Source organism: Heptranchias perlo, chromosome 3, assembly GCF_035084215.1.
Source record: "Heptranchias perlo isolate sHepPer1 chromosome 3, sHepPer1.hap1, whole genome shotgun sequence".
Taxonomy (NCBI): Eukaryota; Metazoa; Chordata; class Chondrichthyes; order Hexanchiformes; family Hexanchidae; genus Heptranchias; species Heptranchias perlo.
In genome coordinates this window covers 15947574-15972838 of record NC_090327.1, presented here as the reverse complement: position 1 = coordinate 15972838, position 25265 = coordinate 15947574, and the positions used below count along the sequence as shown (strand labels likewise).

Below are 25265 nucleotides of genomic sequence, written 5' to 3'. Positions count from 1 at the left end.
TGGAGCGGAATTAACCTTCTGACAACCGCAACCTTCTGACTCAGAGGCGAGAGGGCTACCGCTGAGCCAAGGACACTGGAGGGAACTCACCCCGGCTCATAAATATAAAAAGCAACATAAATCTAAATGCAATAATATTAACAGTTTTGATAATTGTGCCCTAATCCTTATTAATGAAAGCAATTAGTGACATCTGGCATACATTAAATGGCATTCACTCCTTGAGTATTGGATTTGCTTTACAAGGTTCTGGCCATCTTTTATTTTTCTTCCTTGCTTTAGATGTATCATTCCTTTGGAATTCTGCATATCAAGGGCTTGTGGAATGCAAGAAAGAATTTGGAATTTACAATTTCTAACTCGCCTGCTCTCCTGATTATGGAAAAGGAAGTAGAGCTTTCTTTTGACATTTGAATGGAAAAATTGAACAATATCGACTTCTAGAAAAAAAACTGCAAAATGCAAATAGCCTTGTAGTTGTAAATGTTTTGAAAATCTAGCCTATTGTTACTGTCAACTATACATGTCTAAAACGAGGATAAACACAATGCCATGTATATACTAACATCAGAGGAGTTGGTGTCTTCCTGGGTAATTGTAAGGAGCTGGAAGAGGCAAAGAAAGAAGAAAATGTTATATTCAAGCTGGCAATGGTCCATGCATCTGTATATCATGCATTGGTCAGTAGTTATTTCAATAAACCTACATAAACCCATATAAAGAATAGACATGGTTAAAGATCTCTTTGGCTATATCTATCTCCATAGATGTCCTTTTATGAATCTGTGTGCCCAGAGTGCAGCTTCACCCACTGGGAGTTCAAATCCTGTCAGGCCTGCTGAAGTGTATGGAGGGGGGAGGGGGGTGGGGGTGAAACTGGTCTAAGCCATTGGAAAAGAAAGTCCAGCGTGATGTAAATCGGGCTGACGATTCACTATGAGCCCGTTTCCTGCTACTGGCTTAAGTCAATTTCATCCCCTACATCTCTAGAGCCAAATTTCTGATGGACAAAGCTCTACATCGGGAGCATGAATTTTACACACACACACACACACATATACGGATAGATATGATAGATTTTTGTTAGGCAAGGATATTAAGGGTTACGGAACCAAGGCAGGTAGGTGGAGTTAAGATGCAGATCAGCCATGGTCTAATTGAATGGCGGAGCAGGCTCGAGAGGCTGAATGGCCTACTCCTGTTCCTATACATAAAACAACAACAACCCACTGGTGATATAGGAGTAGCAACCCATGCAGATCAAAGACACAGTATGGTTTATTTTAAACCAATTCTTATTATTTACTTTTAAGAGTATATTTTTTGCAAATGGCCTGCAACTTCGCTCACTTGGGGGGAGTATCAGGAATTCGGGTGCAGAGTTCAGCGAGACCCGCAGGATCGCCCATCCACTAAAACAGTAAATCATTTGGCAATGTTTATATTACACATTATTGTCTTATTATTTAATGGAGGTAACAATTAAACATATTTTCTACAACAGAATTTTCCCCCCATTTTAGGCAAACTTACTTTTGTGGCAGGAGGGTTAGTTGCAGAGTAATACAGGCCTGAGGACAGCTGAAGAGGTTGCTCAATATTGTGCTTGGCATCAAATCTCTGTTTGTTCTGAGAATTGTTGGGAGTCAGAGTGGGGAGATGAAGCTAAAGCAGAGATAAGCCATAAAGAAAGGAACACAGAAAGAGGGGATAAACAGGTCCAGAGACAGAGAAGAAAAGAAGTAGAAGAACACAGCAAAACTCAACAGAGAGACACTTCAGAAATAGTAAGGCAGCTCTGATTGCTCTGTAAAGCTATTTGATTCTTATTCGCAGGGTATGAGGATCACCTCCCTAACATCAGTGTAACTATGTTCCCCTCCATGGGACGTTAGTCTAGTGGGATCAATGGAAAGTCCTTTTTGATAATTGTTCCTTAAAGAGAACAGTTTGCTGTGGGACCATAAAGAAGGAAAGTACATTTTTCTTTCCCACCCTCTCACAGATCTTTCCCCTTTGTTCTTTCCTGCCTCCCTCCTTTTCCCTGGCTCTGTATTTGCTTATAAACTGTTAATTTTCTAACTTATTCCAGTTCTGATGAAAGGTCATTGATCTGAAACGTTGGGCCCGATTTTACCAGGGGTGCGGGTTCTCGGCGGGTGGGCAAGCGGACGCCTGGGTAACGTGCCCGGTGAAATTAGTGGGTTTCCCGCGCGATCGTAGCAGGCAACGCACTAATTGGAGCCAATTACTTGCTCCTCCGGGTTCCCCGCTGCTGATCTGCGCGTCGGGCGGGCTGCGCATGCGCAGTAACATCTGTCAGCTGGAGGCGCTCTATTTAAAGGGGCAGTCCTCCACTGACAGATGCTGCAACCAATAGCAAAGTTGACTGCATGGAGCAGCCCAGGGGGAAGGCTGCTCCCAGTTTAATGATGCCTCACCCCAGGTATCAATACATGGGGTGAGGAGGAGGGGGAGGACAGAGATCTTCCACCCGGCGGGCGGGGTGAAGCGGCCCGCCTCCGCTACCAGGAAGGCCTGGCTTGAGGTGGCAGAGGGGGTCACCTGCGCCACCAACATATCGCCCACCTGCACACAGTGCAGGAGGCGGTCCAATGACCTCAGTAGGTCAGCCACAGTGAGTACACGTAGTCTTTCCCCTACACTCCCCTACATCACTGCCCCCACCCCACATCTCCTTCGGCACTGCCAACACTACTCTGTCACATCACCCCTCATACCCACTCAAACCCCATTCTCATCTTACCTGCACCTACTCACCTCGCCAGTACTCATCCCGCCACTACCACGCAACCCAATCCTCATACAATCTCATGGCTCTATCCCATACTCACCCTCTCGTGCATCTCTCTCACGGCCAGCCTCACTCAACCTGCCACTACCTGTGCTGCAGCCACAGGGAATGCATCACATATGTGCAGTAGGCAGCGTAAGGCAAACGTGTCGTGAGCATGAAGGGGATGCACAAGGGTGTTTGAGGGTTTGTCATGGTTGTTACGTATATTGAATTTCAGAACAACTCACATCACACATTATATTGGCACCACCACTGCCATGTCTTCGCGAATCCTGTCCGGTTTGTGCAATAATGCCCGCTCCTGGGTATCACTATGAGCACCCACCACTGATGCCACCCATTGTGTCACTGCAGAGTGGGTGTAGGTGTATTTGCAGGGCTCTTCTGCGCAGACGACTGAGAGACATCGGCGATGTCCCCGGTTGCACCCTGGAAGGCTGTGGAGGAGAAGTTCGGGAGGGCAGTGGTGACTTTGACAGCGACAGGTAGGAAGATGGAGCACGGGCCAGCCAGGAGCAGCTCAGCATGAAAGAGGCTGCAGATGTCCACGGCTACATGTCGAGTGACTCTGAGCCTCCGTGTGCACTGCAGCTCAGAGAGGTCCAGGAGGCTGAGCCTCGGTCTGTGGACTCTGTGGCGAGGGTAGTGCCCTCTGCGACGCATCTCTCTCTGCGGTAGCCCTCCCTCCTGCTCTACAGATGGATGTGTCACAGCACTCTGTTGTGGAGCTCCACGTGTCAGAGGTGGACGGCGTGGATGGCGAGGCTGGTGAGGCTGTTCGCCCTCTGAGGAGGTCATGACTGCAGCTACGGCGGCCCCCATCCGCAAGATGTACATCTGAGGGGGTCCGCAAGGTAGGTACATGTCTCCGGACCCCGGGGTAAGTGTGCAGGTGGGTGACTTTGACCGTCAGGAGGAGGGTGGTGGAGGCCAAACTTTGTCCCAAGTGACAGAGTGGCCTCCTGCAATGGGTGAGGGTCTCCCCCCGCCACCTGTCAAATGGACCTTTGCAGCTGCCACAGGCTGACAGCTGCAACACGTCCATTTGACCTGGGAGTGTTTCCCCCAGTGTGGGAAACAGTCCCATGTTGATCCAAAATCACACACAGTCCCTTAATCAGGTCAGTTAATGACCTGAAATAGCTAAATAAATACTCTCAAGTGGCATCCCGCTGGCTTTAATTGCCTGCGGGATTCCCACCAGCGGGGGCTGCGCGCGCTCGCCGGCGCGTCAGCGGGGAACCCGGAAGTGGGCGGGATCGGGTCGGGATCCTGCATTTCACGATTTTCGAGGCCCCCCCGCCGTGAACGCACCCGATAGCGGGTGCTAGAATCGGGCCCGTTATCTCTGTTTCTCTCTTCCCAGATGCTACCTGACCCGCTGAGTGTTTCCAGCATTTTCTGATTTTATTTTACATTTTTCTGTTTTAAGTTATCTATTAATGGTGTGTTAGATTTTATATTTATTTGTTGACAGTTTATGGTGGCATTTCTTTAGTATTAGTTATAGTGTATGATTTATTGTGTATGGTAGATGTTATAATATTTTATTAAACTCATTGATCTGTGGCTTTGAACACAAGTCATCTGGGGTGTGAAGCATGGTTGTTATGTTTACTTGCTCACTTGGCCTGCCCCTTTAAGGCTACGACTACAGTGAGGTTGCCCATGCCAGCATACAGCAGGACCAGGATAACATCCAAGCTTGTGCTAACAAATATTAGTACAAATGGGCTAATAATTGCACTACTAAGTGCCAGGTAATGATCAACTCAAACAAGAGAAAGCCAAACCAGTCTCCGTCCTTCAATGGCACCGCCATCGCTGAGCCCCCTCCACAACATCAACATCTTTGGGGTGGCACTGACTAGAAGCTTAACTGTACCAGCCATATCAATGTCAGGATACTCTGATGAGTGGCTTACCTCCTGACCCCTCAAAGCCTCTCCACCATCTAAATTCACTGGATAATTGTCCCTGCCACTGGACTCAATGGCCACTCACTCCATCACTGATGCATTATGCCTGCAGTATGTGCAATCTGCAGGATCCACTGCAGGAACTCACCAAGGTTACTTCAAAAGCAACTCCCTCTGCTGTGTCCTCTTCCATGGAGGAGGACAGGAGCAACAATTCTGTGGGAGCACCATCACCTCTGAGTTCCCCTCAAGTAACACATCATCCTGACTTGGACATACACCATTGTTCATGCATTGTCACTGGGTTAATAACCTGGAATAACCCACTTAAAACCACGGTGGGGAGACCTTCACCACACAGACTGTTCTGTTTCAAGAGTGAGCCCATCACCACTCTCTCAGGGCAACGAGGGATGGACAATAAATGCAGCCTTGCTAGTATCAGCCATATTCTGAGAACAAATTGGAAAGAACTGGACACAGTATTCAACGACCGGTCTGAATACAGCACTATAAAGTTTGAGCACAACCTCCTCTAACTATATTCTACTGCTTTGGCTACATAGTTCAACATCCTATTGGCTTTATTGATTGCTGATCTGCATTGATTGGACATGATTAGCATCAAATCCACTAAGATCTCTTGCAGCTTCATCATTATCTATTTCAACACCATTCATGGAGGATGCTAGCCATCTATTTTTTTCTTCTATATGTAGCATTTTACAGTTGTCTGCATTAAACTTGATCTGCCATTGTTCTGCCCACTTACATATCTTATTTAACTCATTCAGTAATTTCTTAGTTTCCTTTTCTATTCCACTGTCCCACTTTGGGATTATCTGCAAATTTGACCACTTTCATTGAGTTTCTGAATCCAGATCATTTATGCAAATTAGAAACAGTAGTGGTCTCAACACTGAGACACCCCACTCAGTACGTCCCCGACTCTGATGTAGCTCCTGTAATGAATACTCATTGTTTCCTCATTCAGCCAGTTTCTAATCCATTGCCAGGGTTTATCCTTGAATCACTGCAGCTTTGAGCTTAATTGACAGCATTTTGTGTGGAACTTTTTCAAAATCCTTTTGAAGGTTGAAGTACATCATGTTAAAGGGCTTTACACAGTTCACTTGAATTGTTGCTTTCTCAAAGATGTTAAGGAGATAGTTCAGGCAAGATTTTCTCTTTTTGAATCCATATTGACTAAATTGTTTTTCTTGTACAGATGATCCTCAAGCTTACTTGAGGCTTACACGTATTCAGTTCAAGCAATTTTTATTCCCAGGCAGGAATGTTTGGCACAAAGTAATATCATATCTAAGGTACTGTGTTCATCATCGAAAGTTCTTCAACCTGGAGGAAGGGTTGATAAGCTTTATGGGAGTGAGAATTTAATACTGTAAGTGCAGTGTCCTTAAAGGATGAAATCAGCATTCCCAGCAGGGAGTCTCACTTGCAGGGAGCATGGTTTGGAGATATGGCTGCAACGATGTAGCCCTGATTCCCCTACCCATGTTCCCCTCTGGGAGCACTGAATTTACCCTTAAAGTCTGTGAAATAGCTTATTGGCACAAGGAGTGGAAGAGGATAAAAATGTTGGAGTATATTTGCTTTAAACAAGCTAATAAGAAGAATCAAATTGGTTACTCTGTATATCTGATGAAATAAAACTATGTCCAAGTGTCCACTAGGGGATTCCACTTTGGTAATTACGTTACAATGTTAAGAAATTATGGGGTAGATTTTAACTTTCACCGCTGAGCAGAAAACTGCCGTTTTCATGGTGTTGCATCTGAATGACTTTCTTCGGTCAAGACGAGAAAGGGGTCAATGTGCCTGTTATACACACCGCCCAATTTTCCTTACAGGGTTATATAACGGGCGGCCGATCTGCAAGGCCGAGGTTACCACCCAATGGTGAAAGTTAAATTCTACATCTATAACGCGGCAACAGAATCTATAATGACACCGCATGAAGGGCAATTAGCCTTTAGTTTTATTGTGTTATGGAATCAGAAAAACCTTTAGCAACTTATATCATGCTTTGTTTTTAGACTTTGTTTTAATATTTCACCCTTGCAAGCAACAGACAGCATGCAATCTGAACAGGCTATCTTAACTAGGGGAATTAGCGAAAGTTGGAGGCAGGGGTTGTGCAGGAAAAATCATGCGGTTCGTATCTGAACAACTTGCCTTGGTCAAGGAGAGAAAGGAGTCAATGTGTTTTGCGGCAAAGAGACAAGATTGTTTGGCTGGAGGGAGGAGGAGACTTGATGGGGTAGGAGGAGTCTTATAGCCAATACAGAATATATTGCGGGAACGTGAGAGGTAGTTCAGATCTTTCCTTATTCAGATTACAAGTACGCTGGTCAACAAATAATGTCCAAGATCCATGGTATAAAAACCTTACTGGCAGCTTTTCCTTACCTGTATTTTTCTGCTGGTCAGATTAATATTTCTCCATTATTTTTTTTGTTTATCCAGTTAAAGAATGAAATGATAGGAAATATTTTAAAACATTTTTATACCCAGTGCTAGCATTTTGGTCAAGTATATCACAGGTTAGATGCAGAATGGAGTTCCTTCTAATCTGCCACAACAATGTACATAAAACCCAACCTCAGACGAGCACTCGTTCCTGTACTGTGGTCCAATATGCTAACCACATGTGGCTAACTGGGTACCCAGACATAGCTAATTGCTTTTCTGATTAGTAAATGAAATACCAAACATTGTCATTGGGCATGTGATCTCAGTACTCACATGTCATATGGATATGTCCTTTAACTTTTTGTGCATTTGTTGATAAAATGATAAGATGAAAAGCAGAGTATGGTGAGTGTTCTTTGATTGTTGTGAGTGCTTTACTTCCTTGGTTACTGAATGATGATAGATGATTATTAAGCAAATATACATGTGAAGTACATTTACCTGTATTGTGTGCAAGGTGTTTTCTACTAAAATTAGTGCACGTGGCTAAAACAGTGTTGCCATGGACTGTGGTTAGTCAACAATTTCTATTGGGCAACACTGCTTTACTGTACCATCTTCATTCCTTACACCAGTCATTTTTGTGACCTCATTGAGTGACATTAACAATCAGTGCTGAATTATATGGGCTTTGTAAGTATCAACTGCACATAGCAGTCAACAACATTATTTTTCAATCAGAGGATATTACCATGGTGAAAAAGCTAAATTAACTTAAAGGGCCTTGTTTCTGGTGATCTGTCTGAGCTTTGATGGCTACATTGTAGTAATGCTACATTCCTGAGGACCAACGCATTGGTATCTTGTGGTTTCCTGATCACAAAGCTCATTTTCTCAGTTACATTAATACAGGTCTGGTAAAACAAATTGAAAGAAGCTTCAGCAATTTATTTCAAAACTTCCAGCAAAATGACTGGTAGCATAACACCATCTTCAAACTGGGACTTTACCCGTGAGAAACTGATAAGCAGAGGGAAGATGCAGCACCTCCAAGAAACTACTTCTGCTAGCGAAGACATAGAGAAGATGTTTCCATTTGTGGGGGAGACCAAACCTAAGGGCCATAAATATAAGATCGTCACCAATGAATCCAATAGGGAATTCAGGAGAAACTTCTTTACCCGAGGAGGGTAATAATGTGGAACTCGCTGCCACAAGGAGTAGTTGAGGCGACTAGCATAGATTTAAGGGGAAGCTAGATAAGTACATGAGGGAGAAAAGAATAGAAGGATATGCTGATAGGGTTAGATGACGTGAGGTGGGAGGAGGCTCATGTGGAGCATAAACACCGGCTCAGACCAGTTGGGCTGAATGGCCTGTTTCTGTGCTGTACGTTCTATGTAATTCTATGTAATGATGCAACATAAATTAAGCAGGAATCTCAAAGGTACTGTACGACTCTTTAAAAATCAAAATTTATGATTTCTTCTAAGATGATTTATAGTTTCTTTGAGGCCTGCTCTTGCCCCAGCTGGATGGGGCTAATAAGAGCACATCTAGCTGAAGGAGGTTCACTTGCTATCAAATCCATTATTTAGACTGAGTTCCCGGTACGGAAAGTTTCCCATTCAATTTTTTAAAAAATGTCCTCTCATTGGTCCATATTCATCTGATATTATTCACACAACCACTCTGGAAAATATATTCCTAGTGTTCAAAGATGTACACATACTCAAATTCTTACAAATACACTTAGGATTCAGCTCATTACACATGAACCAGCAGTTACAACAGGAAGTACAAGATTAGCACATTGTCTCAAAAGACTTACAATTAAACAATATTTTCCTGCATTCAGAACAACAGCTTTGACTTATATGGGAGAAATGGTCACTGAACACATTTAACAAAGTTCTGATCTGTCAAGAACTCAATTTGGATATCTCTGGCCACCAATGGTGGTTCCACTGAGCATTTGATGACCTAAGTAGTATAGTTGTACCTTTTGGATGATAATTCAATATGGTACTCATATTACTTCATGCAATACAAAGGAATAGTAATTGGCTGCTTTCAGATGAACTATGCTGCCCTGTATAAATACTTCAAATACTTAACCAAATAAAAAACGTCACTCATGGAATTAGTTTCCTGTTAAATAATTCTGATGAACTACCCCACAGTTCTGAGATTGTATTTGAAGATTTTAATCTGAACAAGTGTTTTAAAAAGGCATTTTACCCTTCTCTCATCAGTTGCATAGTGCGCTGAATACCACATATTACGTCTCACTTCTGCAGTAACTGGTGAATTACTTCTAAATGGTTCCTCTCTCTCACAATTTTCCTCTTCTTCCATATTCTGTAAAGGTGAAAAAAAAACATAATTTTGCAAATTATACAGATGTACATTCTGGCCACAGTTAAGCCCACATGTATCATAACATACGTCACTGCCTCTGCTCCTTCATTAGCTTGTCAGAAGACATGCTTGGTCAGTATTTTTCTCTCCTTCCTTCAGCTAATGACCACAGGGTGGCCTCAGATCAAGGCACCCCAGAGAAGAATCTGAGTCAAAACTGGAATTTCTAGAATAGATCATGACCTGGGTCCATCTTTTGTTGAACTTATCTGTTATATGGCATTATTTCACAAATAAGTGCCCAAATAATGACTGCAATTGTGTTTTTGTTGAGCCTACCCTCGGCATTGTAATACAAACAAGTGTTCAAAGCTTTTGAAAGTAAAAAGCCTTGTAAAGTTACTACTTCCATAATTCTCACTACTGTGTATATCAAGTTTAAAACAGCCAAATGTACCACGAGGAATACTCATCCGAAGGCTACACCATTAACCACCGAACTCAGTTTACAAATAACAGCAATGGGTATAAGTCAATGACAATAATTTAAATTATGAAGTGGACAGTTGAGTGGTCAGACTTTCTGAACAGTTCGGAAGACTGGATCTGTAATTCAAGGGCATTTTGTGTGGCGTGTTTCGTGCCCCAGTGCACAGTGGGCACCTGTCCAGTTTTCGAAGGATCCCTCATTTATATATGGCAGGTGTCCTTCCAGCATGATTTGCATCATGTTATAGGAGTGCAGGTGCCGGGGGTGCCGGGGCTGTGGGGGGGGGGGTTGGTGGGGAGGGGGGGGGGGGGGGGGTTGCGGGGAGGGGGGGGTTGCGGGGGGGGGGTGCGGGGGGAGAGGGGGGGATTGCTGGGGGGGAGGTGGCACAATTTCCTGGGCAGAGCTTTAAATGTGCCGATGCAGCATCTTAAACTGTACGTGCACTTCCTGCTCTGGGGGAAAAGCTTGCATTGTTTTGGCATTACCGTAAGTCTTCACAAAAAGAGCCAAAGGTCTATCATTTCTTACATTTTTTGGTGGCGGCCTGCGGCGGTCGCTCTAAGGACCTCTTGTTAGGCCGCATGTAGACCTGGTTTTCCTGAGTGGCGCCGGCACCAGCTGCCTCAGGGCAAACCGTTCTTGCACTGGGGGCCTCAAATAAGCGTTAGGCCCCTTATTTGTCCATATCAATATGGCAGGTGGCGTACTTCTAGTTGACATTGAGCATGTGCTTCCTGCCCACCATATTGAAGGCTTAGAAGGCCCTTAGCACCCGTAAAACAGTCGATCCAGGGTCGAATTTCTAGGCCCAGGTGTTTCCAAGCTTGCCACCTACTCCACCATTTTATGACGGACTATGATGACATTGCACTAATGACAGAATGTATCAGAATTATCGGGGTAAAAGCAATCCACCTAAATGCATGTGGTAATGACGTTTGTGCCATGAAGCAGCACAAGCATTTTTTGATGATGTTGAGGAAGAGGAGGTTGAGGAAAAGGTCACACAAGAGTCCCTGGAGCAAGATCCTGTCCCATGTTTTTCTGTCCCAACCCCTTCCATATCAACACCTGTGTCACCTCCATGCACCAGCTCAAATACGTTCACCTTGGGAAATTGAGATAACGTCAGTGAGGATATGGCACTGGGTGATTCATAGAGCACATGGGAACCAGAGGAATAAGAACATAAGAAATAGGAGCAGGAGTAGGCCAATCGGCCCCTCGAGCCTGCTCCGCCATTCAATAAGATCATGGCTGATCTGATCCTAACCTCAAATCTAAATTCATGTCCAATTTCCTGCCCGCTCCCCGTAACCCCTAATTCCCTTTACTTCAAGGAAACTGTCTATTTCTGTTTTAAATTTATTTAATGATGTAGCTTCCACAGCTTCCTGGGGCAGCAAATTCCACAGACCTACTACCCTCTGAGTGAAGAAGTTTCTCCTCATCTCAGTTTTGAAAGAGCAGCCCCTTATTCTAAGATTATGCCCCCTAGTTCTAGTTTCACCCATCCTTGGGAACATCCTTACCGCATCCACCCGATCAAGCCCCTTCACAATCTTATATGTTTCAATAAGATCGCCTCTCATTCTTCTGAACGCCAATGAGTAGAGTCCCAATCTACTCAACCTCTCCTCATATGTCCACCCCCTCATCCCCGGGATTAACCGAGTGAACCTTCTTTGTACTGCCTCGAGAGCAAGTATGTCTTTTCTTAAGTATGGACAACAAAACTGTATGCAGTATTCCAGGTGCGGTCTCACCAATACCTTATTGGTGACACAGGTGTTGATATGGAAGGGGTTTGGGACAGGAGGATATAGACAGCCTAGCGAAATGTGTAGACATATGGCAAATGAAATTTAATGCAGAGAAAAATGAGGTGATGCAATTTGGTAGTAAGAATGAGGAGAGACAATATGAACTAAATGGTACAATTTTATAGGGGGTGCAGGAACAGAGGGATCCTGGGCTTTATTAATAGAGGCATAGAGTACAAAAGCAAGGAAGTTATGCTAAACCTTTATAAAACACTGATTCGGCTTCAGCTGGAGTATTGTGTTCAATTCTGGCCACCGCACTTTAGAAAGGATGTCAAGGTCTGAGAGAGGGTGCAGAAGAGATTTACTAGAATGGTACCAGGGATGAGGGACTTCAGTTACATGGAGAGACTGGAGAAGCTGGGGTTGTTCTCCTTAGAACAGAGAAGGTTAAGGGGAGATTTGATAGCGGTGTTCCAAGTAAATAACAGAGTAAATAAGGAGAAACCGTTCCCAGTGGCAGAAGGGTCAGTAATCAGAGGACACAGATTTAAGGTGATTGGCAAAAAAGCCAGAGGCGACGTAAGGAAACATTTTTTTTTAACACAGTGAGTTGTAACGATCTGGAATGCACAGCCTGAAAGGGTGGTGGAAGCAGATTCAATAACAACTTTTAAAGGGAATTGGATAAATACTTGAAGGAAGAAAATGTACAGGGCTATGGGGAAAGAGCAGGGGAATGGGACGAAATGGATAGTTCTTTCAAAGAGCCAGCACAGGCACAATGGGCCAAATGACCTCCTCCTGTGCTCTACCAACAATGATACTATGAAAGAGTAGAAATGCAAGGAATCTTACAACACCAGGTTATAGTCCAACAGTTTTATTTGAAAATCACAAGCTTTCGGAGGCTTTCTCCTTCGTCAGGTGAGTGTCGAGATTCATTGAAAATTACCGCATATATAGTCATAGAACAATGCCTGGTGATTACAGATAATCTTTCCAACTGCCCGTTATCAAGGCCATTAAATGAATTGATACCCCAGACAACTGAATATACAAACGGCCAGAACCAAAGAAAGAGAGGGGGAGAGAGAGAGAGAAACATCCGAAAGGAAGAGAAAGAGAGAGAATGACCAGTTGTATTAAAAACAGATAACTTTTTTTTCCCCTGGTGGGGTTACGTGTAGCGCGACATGAACCCAAGATCCCGGTTGAGGCCGTCCTCATGGGTGCGGAACTTGGCTATCAATTTCTGCTCGACGATTTTGTGTTGTCTTGTGTCTCGAAGGCCGCCTTGGAGAACGCTTACCCGAAGATCGGTGGCTGAATGTCCTTGACTGCTGAAGTGTTCCCCGACTGGGAGGGAACCCTCCTGTCTGGCGATTGTTGCGCGGTGTCCGTTCATCCGTTGTCGCAGTGTCTACATGGTCTCGCCAATGTACCATGCTCCAGGGCATCCTTTCCTGCAACGTATGAGGTAGACAACGTTGGCCGAGTCACAGGAGTATGAACCATGTACCTGGTGGGTGGTGTCCTCTCGTGTGATGGTGGTATCTGTGTCGATGATCTGACATGTCTTGCAGAGGTTGCTGTGGCAGGCTTGTGTGGTGTCGTGGACGCTGTTCTCCTGAAAGCTGGGTAATTTGCTGTGAACGATGGTCTGTTTGAGGTTGGGTGGCCGTTTGAAGGCGAGTAGTGGAGGCGTGGGGATGGCCTTAGCGAGGTGTTCGTCGTCATCGATGACATGTTGAAGGCTGCGGAGAACATGGCACAGTTTCTCCGCTCCGGGGAAGTACTGGACGACGAAGGGTACTCTGTTGGTTGCGTCCCGTGTTTGTCTTCTGAGGAGGTCTATGCGATTTTTCGCTGTGGCCCGTCGGAACTGTCGATCGACGAGTCGAGCGTCATATCCCGTTCTTATGAGGGCGTCTTTTAGCGTCCATCGCGTTCCTCCTCGTCTGAGCAGATCCTGTGTAAGAGATTTCGAACTGAGGGCAGGAGAAACCTTCACAGAGTTGTGAGGTTATGCATTACACTTCCTGGGTTGGTGGTTGAGGTAGAAACCATATCATTGTTCAAGATTGAATTGGATTGGTAAATGAAGGAAAATGGGTTGAAGGTATATGAGAACAGGGTGAACAGAACGGACTGCAAAGAAGCATACTGACAACTGGACAACCAGGAACACTACAGACGGTTACCCGCAGATCCGACCAAAGAACACACCCACCAGCTCAACAAACTGATCAAGACCTTCAATCCAGACCTTCGAAGCATCCTACGCACTCTCATCCCACGTACTCCCCGCGTGGGAGACTTCTACTGCCTCCCAAAGATACACAAAGCCAACACACCCGGATGTCCTATCGTATCAGGCAATGGAACCCTGTGTGAGAACCTCTCTGGATACGTCGAGGGCATCCTGAAACCCATCGTACAGGGAACCCCCAGCTTCTGTCACGACACTACAGACTTCCTACAAAAACTCAGCACCCACGGACCAGTTGAACCAGGAACACTTCTCACCACGATGGACGTCTCGGCACTCTACACCAGTATCCCCCACGATGACGGCATCGCTGCAACAGCCTCAGTACTCAACACCAACAACAGCCAATCTCCAGACGCCATCCTACAACTCATCCGTTTCATCCTGGATCACAATGTCTTCACCTTCGACAACCAGTTCTTTACCCAAACACACGGAACAGCCATGGGGACCAAATTCGCACCCCAATACGCCAACATTTTCATGCACAAGTTCGAGCACGACTTCTTCACTGCACAGGACCTCCAACCAACGCTATACACCAGGTACATCGACGACATTTTCTTCCTATGGACCCACGGCGAAGAATCACTGAAGAGACTACACGATAACATCAACAAGTTCCATCCCACCATCAAACTCACCATGGACTACTCCTCAGAATCAGTTTCTTTCTTGGACACACGACTCTCCATCAAAGACGGGCACCTCAGCACCTCACTCTACCGCAAGCCCACGGACAACCTCACGATGCTCCACTTTTCCAGCTCCCACCCTAACCACGTCAAAGAGGCCATCTCCTATGGACAGGCCCTGCATATACACAGGATCTGCTCAGACGAGGAGGAACGCGATGGACACCTACAGACGCTGAAAGACGCCCTCGTAAGAACGGGATATGACGCTGGACTCGTCGATCGACAGTTCCGACGGGCCACAGCGAAAAATCGCATAGACCTCCTCAGAAGACAAACACGGGACGCAACCAACAGAGTACCCTTCGTCGTCCAGTACTTCCCCGGAGCGGATAAACTGTGCCATGTTCTCCGCAGCCTTCAACATGTCATCGATGACGACGAACACCTCGCTAAGGCCATCCCCACGCCTCCACTACTCGCCTTCAAACAGCCACCCAAACTCAAACAGACCATCGTTCGCAGCAAATTACCCAGCTTTCAGGAGAACAGCGTCCACGACACCACACAAGCCTGCCACGGCAACCTCTGCAAGACATGTCAGATCATCGACACAGATACCACCATCACACGAGAGGACACCACCCACCAGGTACATGGTTCATACTCCTGTGACTCGGCCAACGTTGTCTACCTCATACGTTGCAGGAAAGGATGCCCTGGAGCATGGTACATTGGCGAGACCATGTAGACACTGCGACAACGGATGAACGGACACCGCGCAACAATCGCCAGACAGGAGGGTTCCCTCCCAGTCGGGGAACACTTCAGCAGTCAAGGACATTCAGCCACCGATCTTCGGGTAAGTGTTCTCCAAGGCGGCCTTCGAGACACAAGACAACACAAAATTGTCAAGCAGAAATTGATAGCCAATTTCCGCACCCATGAGGACGGCCTCAACTGGGATCTTGGGTTCATGTCGCGCTACACGTAACCCCACCAGGGGAAAAAAAAGTTATCTGTTTTTAATACAACTGGTCATTCTCTCTCTTTCTCTTCCTTTCGGATGTTTCTCTCTCTCTCTCCCTCTCTTTCTTTGGTTCTGGCCGTTTGTATATTCAGTTGTCTGGGGTATCTAAGGTTTCTCTGTCTGAAAACCATTCAATTCATTTAATGGCCTTGATAACGGGCAGTTGGAAACATTATCTGTAATCACCAGGCATTGCGGTATATATGCGGTAATTTTCAATGAATCTCGACACTCACCTGACGAAGGAGAAAGCCTCCGAAAGCTTGTGATTTTCAAATAAAACTGTTGGACTATAACCTGGTGTTGTAAGATTCCTTACATTTGTCCACCCCAGTCCATCACTGGCATCTCCACATCATGAAAGAGTAGGTTAGCTTACTTTTGAGATTTTTTTATCAAAGAAGAATGTGCGTTTATACAACGCTTTATTATTCATGGAGAATGTAGTCATACAGTAAGGGATGCACATGCTGAAGTGATGCACGTGCTGACTTACTAAATCAGATGATTAAGACTTACATGTAGTGTAGGGTCAAAGAAGTCCGATGTTCAGGATGGACACTGGATCTTTATGCCACTATGAGATGAAGTATAACTCAAGAATGAGTGTTTAAAAATCTTGAACATTACCCACCTTTATAATTGGCTCTTGAAGCCACAGACGTATGAGTGTTGCCAAAGTGTAGTACAGTAATAACAGCATGATGGGATTGACATGTTCGGGCCAAGACATATCGGGATTGGCTATAATCTTCCATGTAGTTGTGCAGTTTGTTTGAATCACTGGTGATACACCAAACAATCTGTTAAAAGAGAGACAATATCCTTATTACTATGGTCAAAGTTGCAATAATAATGACTTTACAATTACTTTTTCATTCTTTCATTGACAATGCTGGGAAAAAGAAAGAAAATAAGATTATTCGGAATTAAGAGACTTCTACGGAAAGTAAAATAAGTGGGGTGTATAACGAGCAGCCAATCCAACAATGTCCATTTTACACCTCCACAAAAGTTCAAATGAACCCCAGTGAAACTTATCAGGCTTCCAGCTAGCAGGTCTTGGTGTTCGACTCACACTTAAGATAACAGGGTTATATAATGAGTTCCTTAGCAGCAATGCTACAAGACTAAGGGCGTTAAATTGGGCCGTGTAGTGCCCGTTGTTCCAGCATGACGTGTGCCGGGTGCCATCTTGGTATAGGAGTTAGCGCAGGCGCAGATAACAAACGCAGGAATCATGTAAAGTAGGGATTCAATCAGTGTGCAACGCTGATTTAAAGTGCTAGACACCATTTTGGGGCTTAACGCTCAACTCAACGCACAGTCTTAACCCCGACCATCTGAACGTATCTTTGAGTGCCTGGAGGACCCCCCACCAGCACTATTTAAAGGGACCATGCAGGATTTACAGGATTATTGCTTCTGGCTGCCGAGACATTTGTAATTGTTTCTGGATGTCTCCTAGACTTGAATACTAGGACTAGGGGACATAGCCTAACATTTAGAGCCAGGACCTGCAGGAGTGAAGTTAGGAAATGCTTCTACATGCAAAGGGTGGGAGACATTTGGAACGCTCTTCTGCAGATAGTATTTGATACTAGCTCACTTGTGGATGTTAACTCTGAGATTGATAGATTTCTGTGAACCAAAGGTATTAAGGGATATGGGGCTAAGACAGGTATATGGAGTTAGGTCGCAGGTCCACCATGATCTCATTGAATGGTGGAACAGGCTCCAAGGGCTAAATGCCACTGCCACTTGCTGCCTCCTGATATGCACCACTTTCTCGTGCAAGAAAGCTGGACATGTGTCTGGGTGATGTGCTTGTCATGGTTGAATAACTACCAGTGTGTGGGTCTGTGAGTTGTGGTTGGGCGGCTTGCAACAGTGGTAATGTGTAAGGGTGAGAGGAAGCATCTAGTTGGAAGAGTTGAGTACTGATGGAAGGAGTTTGTTGGTAGGTGGGTGATGGGGGCTGTAGTGCATGGAGCAGTGGATGCGGCTAGTGGTGCAGTTGATAGGAGACGCCACTTGACAGTTGACCCCACTCACCTTGACCACTCATGTCAAAGCATTGAACTTCTTCCTGCACTTCATCCATGTTCGTGGTGCTGTGCGTCTGGCATTGACTTTGTCCCCCGCTGCCTCCCACTGCCTTTTGGATATCTGTCTGGAGGGCCTCTTGTTCCCCAACCCTCACCTGCGGATATAGGATGTCCCTCCTTCAGTCCACCTCTTGTACCAATGCCTCTAGTGCATCAGCAGAGAACCTTGGTGCATGCACTCTTGCAGGCCTAGTACCAACTCAGATCGGCAGATTGGTGAGGTCTGGCGTGCAGATTGGAGGATGTGGGATTTAGTAGTGCGCAACTTTTATTCAATGTTTTAACATCTCATCAGTGTGTAAACATAGGAATGGGACCTGCATCTGTGCTTTCCATGTGCGATGTCTGATCTCTGTTCAGACTCCATGCAGACAGCAGAGTGTCATTTTCAGCAAGTAACAGGTACCAGCTACCTTTAAGACATTTCTAAGAAACATCCTCCCTTTAAGAGATTGACCTCCCCCTGGTGGTGGAAAGTGTGAATTGCATTGATTCCACATGCAAGGCCGGGAATGGAACGCTGACTGCAGGTGAGTCCTCTGGCGGCCGAAACATGCGTCCTGCCTGCGCAGGGGTCGTTGGGTGTGGGGTAATAGCACATCACACTACCTACGCCCAAAAATGGCCCTTATCCAATTTCTCCCCCTAAGTGAATAAGCTATGGCTGAAACAACATTTTCACCCAATTAAACATAAATTAGTAGAGGCTAGTAATTTTTAAATCACTGTATACTTATATTTCCATATGCATTAACTTTTATCACCACATCAAAATCAGAACTAAAGGTGTAATTTTCCAAAGAGGTGCTGGATCAAAAATTGTGAGAAATGGTCCCATGATCTTCCAATATATGATGACAACGAGCAAAGCACTTCACTGCCAGCACAACATCAGAAAACTTAAGTGACAATGTGAACAAACAATGATAGCCACTTACTGGGTGCACAGGGTTAAATACTGTTGAAATATTTCATGAATATAGGGCTATAAATTGGGCCGTGTTGTTACGCGGCCCTGAGATCCCAAAATGGCATAATGCGCGCGCACGACTTGCATTGGACACCATCATGGTAAAGGGGTTACACATGTGCAGATAACAAACGCCAGCAGCAAGGTAAAGAGAATATGCATTAGATCAGTGTGCAATGCTGATTTAAAGGGATAGACACCATTTTGGCACTCAACGCTCCAGCCAACGCATTGCCTTAACCACAAATAGCTGAACATGTCGTAGATGGCCTCGAGAACCCCTCACCAGCACTATTGAAAGGGACCATTCAGGATTTACAGGTTAGTTGCTGGATTATTGCTTCTGGCTAGTGTTGCATTTGTACCTGATTTAGGGGGTCTCCCATACTTGAATACTACGACTAGGGGACATAGCCTAACATTTAGAGCCAGGACTTTCAGGAGTGAAGTTAGGAAATGCTTCTACACGCAAAGGGTGATAGAAATTTGGAATGCCCTTGTGCAAAGGGCAGTTGATGCTAGCTCAATTGTTAATTTGAAATCTGAGATTGAAAGATTTTTGTTAACTAAGGGTATTAAGGGATATGGGGCTAAGGCGGGTATATGGAGTTAGGTCACAGATCAACCATGATCTCACTGAAAGGTGGACAAATGTAAGGAATCTTACAACACCAGGTTATAGTCCAACAGTTTAATTTGAAAATCACAAGCTTTCGGAGCTTACCTCCTTGGTCAGGTGAGTGAGTGACCTGACCAAGGAGGTAAGCTCCGAAAGCTTGTGATTTTCAAATAAAACTGTTGGACTTTAACCTGGTGTTGTAAGATTCCTTACATTTGTCCACCCCAGTCCATCACCGGCATCTTCACATCATTGAAAGGTGGAACAGGCTTGAGGGGCTAAATGCCACTGCCGCTTGCTGCCTCCTGTTATGTGCCACCTTCTCCTGCAAGAAAGCGGGACATGTGTCGGTGAGTGTCCTGCAGGATGTTTGGGTGATGTGCCTGTCATGGTTGAATAACTGTCAGTGTGTGTGACCTTTAAGATGTGGGTGTGCAGTTTGCAAAAGTGGTAATATGTGAAGGTGAGAAGAAGCGTCTGTTTGGAAGAGTTGAGTACTGATGGAAAGAGTTTGTTGGTATGTGGGTGATGGGGGTGTAGTGTGTGGAGCAGTGGATGAGGCTAGTGGTGCAGTTGGTAGGAGATGCCATTTGGCAGCTGGCCTCACTTACCTTGATCACTCATGTCAAAGCATTGAACTTCTTCCTGCACTGCATCCATGTTCATGGTGCTACGCGCCTGGCATTGACTTCGTCCCCTACTGCCTCTTAAGCATAAGTCTGGAGAGCCCCTTGACCCCTGCAGATATAGGCCCTCCTTCTGTCCACCTCTTACACCAAGGCCTCTATTGCATCAGCAGCAAACCTTGGTGCACACTCTCTTGTAGGCCTGATACAAACTCAGATCGGCAGATTGGTGAGGTCTGGTGCGCAGATTGGAGGATGGGGGATTTAGTAGTGTGCAACCTTTATTCAATGTTTTAACCTAACTCATCAGTTTGTAAACGTAGGGATGGGACCTGCATCTGTGCTTTCCATGTGCGATGTCTGATCTCCGTTCAGACTCCATGCACGTAAGAGGTGTAGCCTGCCCTTAAGAGGTACAGGCTGCCTTTAAGAGGAGCAAGGCACTCATGCGATATCGGCCCCCTTGCTGCATTCAACAGCGTAGCCAGGCCTGGCTGCTCACCGGAATCAGGTAAATGACCAGGCAGCATGAATCTCATGTGCTGCCTGCACGGAACAACCGGGCGCAGGTTAATCACACACCGTGACCCCCGTGCCTGGATTCAGGGGTTACGAATTTACCCCCATAGAAAGAAAAGATCTTTCATTTACATAGCACCTTATTACCTCCTCAAGATACAAGTGCTTTTCGACAAATTAATTAGTTTTGTAGTTCGTCACTGGTTTTTGTAGGTAAATGCAATAGCCAATTTATTGACAGCAAAGTCCCCCAATGAATGAATGGCTAAATCATTTGTTTTTGGTGTTGTTGGTTAAGAAAGGCAAGGCGGCGGGAGAACTCCCTGAACTTCTTTGAATAGTAAACAATTTTACAACACCAAGTTATAGTCCAACAATTTTATTTGAAATTCACAAGCTTTCAGAGGCTTCCTCCTTCCTCAGGTGAATGTTGTGGAAACATTTCCACAACATTCACCTGAGGAAGGAGGAAGCCTCCGAAAGCTTGTGAATTTCAAATAAAATTGTTGGACTATAACTTGGTGTTGTAAAATTGTTTACAATTGTCAACCCCAGTCCATCACCGGCATCTCCACTTCCTTGAATAGTGCCATGGGATCTTTTTATGTACACCTGAGCAGGCATATGGGGCCTCTGTTTTAGATGTTTCATCTAAAAGAAGGCACCTCTGACAATATAGAACTCCCTCAGTAATGTACTGAAGTGTTAGCCTAGTTTATGTACTCAAGTCTGTCGTGGGGTTTAATGATAGATACTTGAGGACCAGATGGTGCTGTGAATTATAAGACAGGCCTTTCACCTCTTGGATTTTGGTTCAATTGCAGCTGAATGTGTCTTCCCTCTTATGTATAACAAATAAATGATCAGTAAAATGAGTATGACCATTCTCTCCCCAGTGCCTAGCAGATACAACGTCATAGCATAATAACTATCAAGTGGAAAATCTCACTCAGGGGAGCCATACGGGCCAATCACATAAAAAATAAAAATGGCAGGGTGTTGCTGCAGAAACCCCTTTTCTAGCTAAGGTTACGTACACTGGCAAAACTTTAATATACTCATATTTAACAAGCACTGTTAAAATTTATGAGGCAGACTTTCCTGTATTCAATGAGCCTGGGGGTACTGGGCCACCTGAGTGCAATGAATAGAAGAAAATCAAATAGGGAAGATTGCATGCCTTTAAGAAAGCCTGCTCCATTTTCTGTTCATTTAAATGAATGGTGGAAATCAGGCAGGCTCCGTTAGGGGTGTGTGTTCCACCCCACCTGACTTTAGTGTGCCCAGGCTATTCAATAACCCATGGAGCAGGAACAGGCATGGCTGCCTCTTAATCTTTTAAAACACTATCAAGCCACCCAGCAATCAGTCGTAAAGAAGAAACTTATCAGAAGCTGGCAGCAAGGGGAAGCTGATTTCGGCTCCCAACAATAGTAACTGCAGTGACCTGGGATACTTGGAAGTATCATGCCTATTTGAAGCATTTTACTCCAAAAGTCCTTTATCAGTGTTGCTGCCTAAAACGCATTCATTTCGCCTTTGTTTTTTGAAAGCACTGGTGTTTTGTCAATTAAGTTACAACATAGGGCTGAATGAGCAGTGGGATTGAACACATCTCTTCTAAATGATATTAAATGTAAATAGAACTTGCAGCACTCGAGTTAACAGCTACTAGAAGCCACCTATGTGACTTTTTTAAACTTCCAAGTAAGATATTAAACACCGTGAATGTCCTCGACAACCACCTTATTCATACCGAAGAGTAAGCCTGGCTGTGGGAATGGCTATTTTAATCTGTTCCATGCTTAATGCAAACATTTAAATTACAACAACAACTTGCATTTATACAGCACTTTTAACGTAGAAAAACATCCCAAGGCACTACACAGATGCGTAATCAGAAAAAAATAGGAACACTGAGCCAAAGGTGGAGGTATTGGGAGAGTGACCAAAAGCTTGGTCAAGGAGGTGGGTTTTAAGGATGGTCCTAAAGGAGGTGAGGGAGTTGTGGAGGCAGGGGGGGGGTTTAGGGCAGGAATTACAGAGAGTGGAGCCTAGACAACTCATGACATGGCTGCCAATGTTGGACAAATGGATGGGGGCTGCTCAAGAGACCACAGTCAGAGGAATGGAGAAATTGTCGGGGGGGGATGGGGAGGGGATGTAGCACTGGAGGAGTTTATAATTATAGATAGGGATGAGACCATGAAAGGAATTAAATACGAGGGTGAAATTTTTAAATTTAAGGAGCGGGGGCTCATTTTATTTGGGGAAACTTTGCACACAACACATTCTCAGCATGACTCTCAGGAAATTGCACCTGATCTAATATGAATCTACTTGTAAATTACGAACAAATCAGAAAGTTCTCACACTTTTCTGGTCAGAGCTCCTTAGATCTAATTTAAGGCCCAATATGGTGCAGAACGAGAGGTGATCTAACGAGATTAATCTCTGCTCAATTTCCCGACCTCCCCAGCACTCGTTCCATGCTGGTGCAACCAGCAGTGATGACCAGGAAATAGGCTCTAATGTTTCTTCTGAACAAAGCTGAAAATTGGGAAGAAACTTTTTTTCAATTTTTCTATAGTAATCTGTGCTGAATAAGTAAAACTCCACTAAGAGAAAACTTCAATAGGATAACCTAACAACAGCTATCTATTTCTGCAGTTTGACCACATATCTTGGCTATTACTCCATTTTTGACTGTTTTATCCCCCTGTGGGAATCTGATTAGAAAAGATGAAAAATGCAAAGAATCAAGTGAAATTCTAGAAAGTTAAAAGGGTGATGTTTAAAATGACAACACATATAATAGTTGACTGCACACGAGGCATTTCAAAACACAGACAGCCAAATAGGCCAATGGCTGGCCCTTGCTTAGTACATTGTCAGATCAGCCATAATCTAATTGAATGCTGGAACAGGCTCGAGGGGCTGAATGCCCTACTCCTGTTCCTATGTTCCTAGTTGCCGTGCAATTAGAAAAAGGATGGCCTGAATATGCTGCCAAAGAAACTGACTAAAGTCTTGAAGTCATTTGTGATGACATAAATACTATAACACTGGAATAAAACAGGCCATTCAGCCAAACAAGCCTGCATTTTCCACAAAACTTGTGTGATCTGTTCTATAATGGACTCCACCCAACCCATTTAATCTCCCAAGGAAAGATTCTGCAGCTTCTCCATGAACCTACATCAAGCAGATCTCAAGAATATCTACACAACCTTGCACCCTATATTATCTATCTTTAGCTGGCTGACTTCCTGAGGATGTAACTTCCTGGTCCCAGCACTTCCGGAACCATCCTGTTTCTCACAATACTTATTCTTATTACCCTCAGTGCTGTTCCTCAGCAGGTATTCAGCAATTGACAAAACATTAAAGGTTTTATCTGGGAGCCCAGTCCAGATATTCACTACTCTGCGGGGTCAAAATCTTTTCCAACCTCAAGTCTTGCTTAACATTTATTACTTCTATTCTCATGTTGTCTGGTTTTGTGCTCATAGTTCAAGACACTTCTCTGCGTTTAAAAAGCCTTCCCATCAAAATCTTGCAGAATTTGTGTATGCGAACCCACAGGTCTCTCTGTTCCTGCACCCCCTTTAAAATTGTACCATTTAGTTTATATTGCCTCTCCTCATTCTTCCTATCAAAATATATCACCTCACATTTCTCTGCGTTAAATTTCATCTGCCACGTGTCTGCCCATTTCACCAGTCCGTCTATGTCCTCCTGAAGTGTTTACTATCCTCTACATTGTTTACTACATTTCCGAGTGCCATGTCATCTGCAAACTTTGATATTATAGCCTCTATACCCAAGTCCAGGTCATTAATATATATCAAAAAGAGCAGTGGTCCTAATATCGACCCCTGAGGAACACCACTGTATACTTCCCTCAAGTCTGAAAAATAACTGTTCACCACTACTCTCTGCTTTCTGTCACTTAGCCAATTTCGTGTCCATGCTGCCACTGCCCCTTTAATCCCATGGGCTTCAGTTTTGTTAACAAGTCTATTATTTGGTACTTTATCAAACATCTTTTGAAAGTCCATACACACAACATCAACCGCACTACCCTCATCAACCCTCTCCGTTATTTCATCAAAGAACTTAAATCAAGTTTGTCAGGCAACAATTTGCCTTTAACAAATCCGTGTTGGCTGTCATTTAAAAACCTAAAGTTAATTTTGTCCCAGAAAGGACTCAAGAAGTTTCCCCACCTTTTAAAATGTTATATAAGATCAACATTGTGTGTATGTGTGTATATATATATATATATAAAATATTAAAATCTATGGATGAAGAAAACATATTAACTGATGTGTTACCAACAGCAAAAACATGTTGCGGCTTACCTTGCATAGAAGTCACCAGGTGGAACGAGTTCCTGCAAGAACTGCAACTGGTAAAGATAGAGTCCAATCAAGTGTCCTGCACTGAATATGGCCATTAATACACACAAACAGCTGAATATCAGCGGATCGAACTGTTTACCGCAGGACCACCATGTACACAACCCCAAAAATACAAAGAAGTACACTGCTGAGGTCAGAGATGGAAGCATTATACCTGCAGAAAAATAAAATAAAGCATTGAGTTATTAAAGACTTCAGAGTAAAGAGGGGAAAAGCACTGATGCTGAGTGAGCGTTGACAGTTTCCTAATCAGTATCTGCTAACATCTAACGATGGAT

The 25265-nt window shown here is 44.5% G+C and overlaps 1 protein-coding gene across 1 annotated transcript in view; it reads right to left on the bottom strand.

The window, feature by feature from the left end:
- Window positions 1-25265, bottom strand: part of LOC137310536 (piezo-type mechanosensitive ion channel component 2) — a 624232-nt gene that overhangs the window by 174360 nt on the left and 424607 nt on the right. Inside the window, exons 7-10 of the mRNA XM_067978307.1 lie at window positions 24928-25141; window positions 16352-16524; window positions 9412-9521; window positions 567-605 (exon numbers count right to left, since the gene is read on the bottom strand). Of these exons, the coding sequence (XP_067834408.1) occupies window positions 567-605; window positions 9412-9521; window positions 16352-16524; window positions 24928-25141 (536 nt within the window). The remainder of the gene's footprint in view (window positions 1-566; window positions 606-9411; window positions 9522-16351; window positions 16525-24927; window positions 25142-25265) is intronic.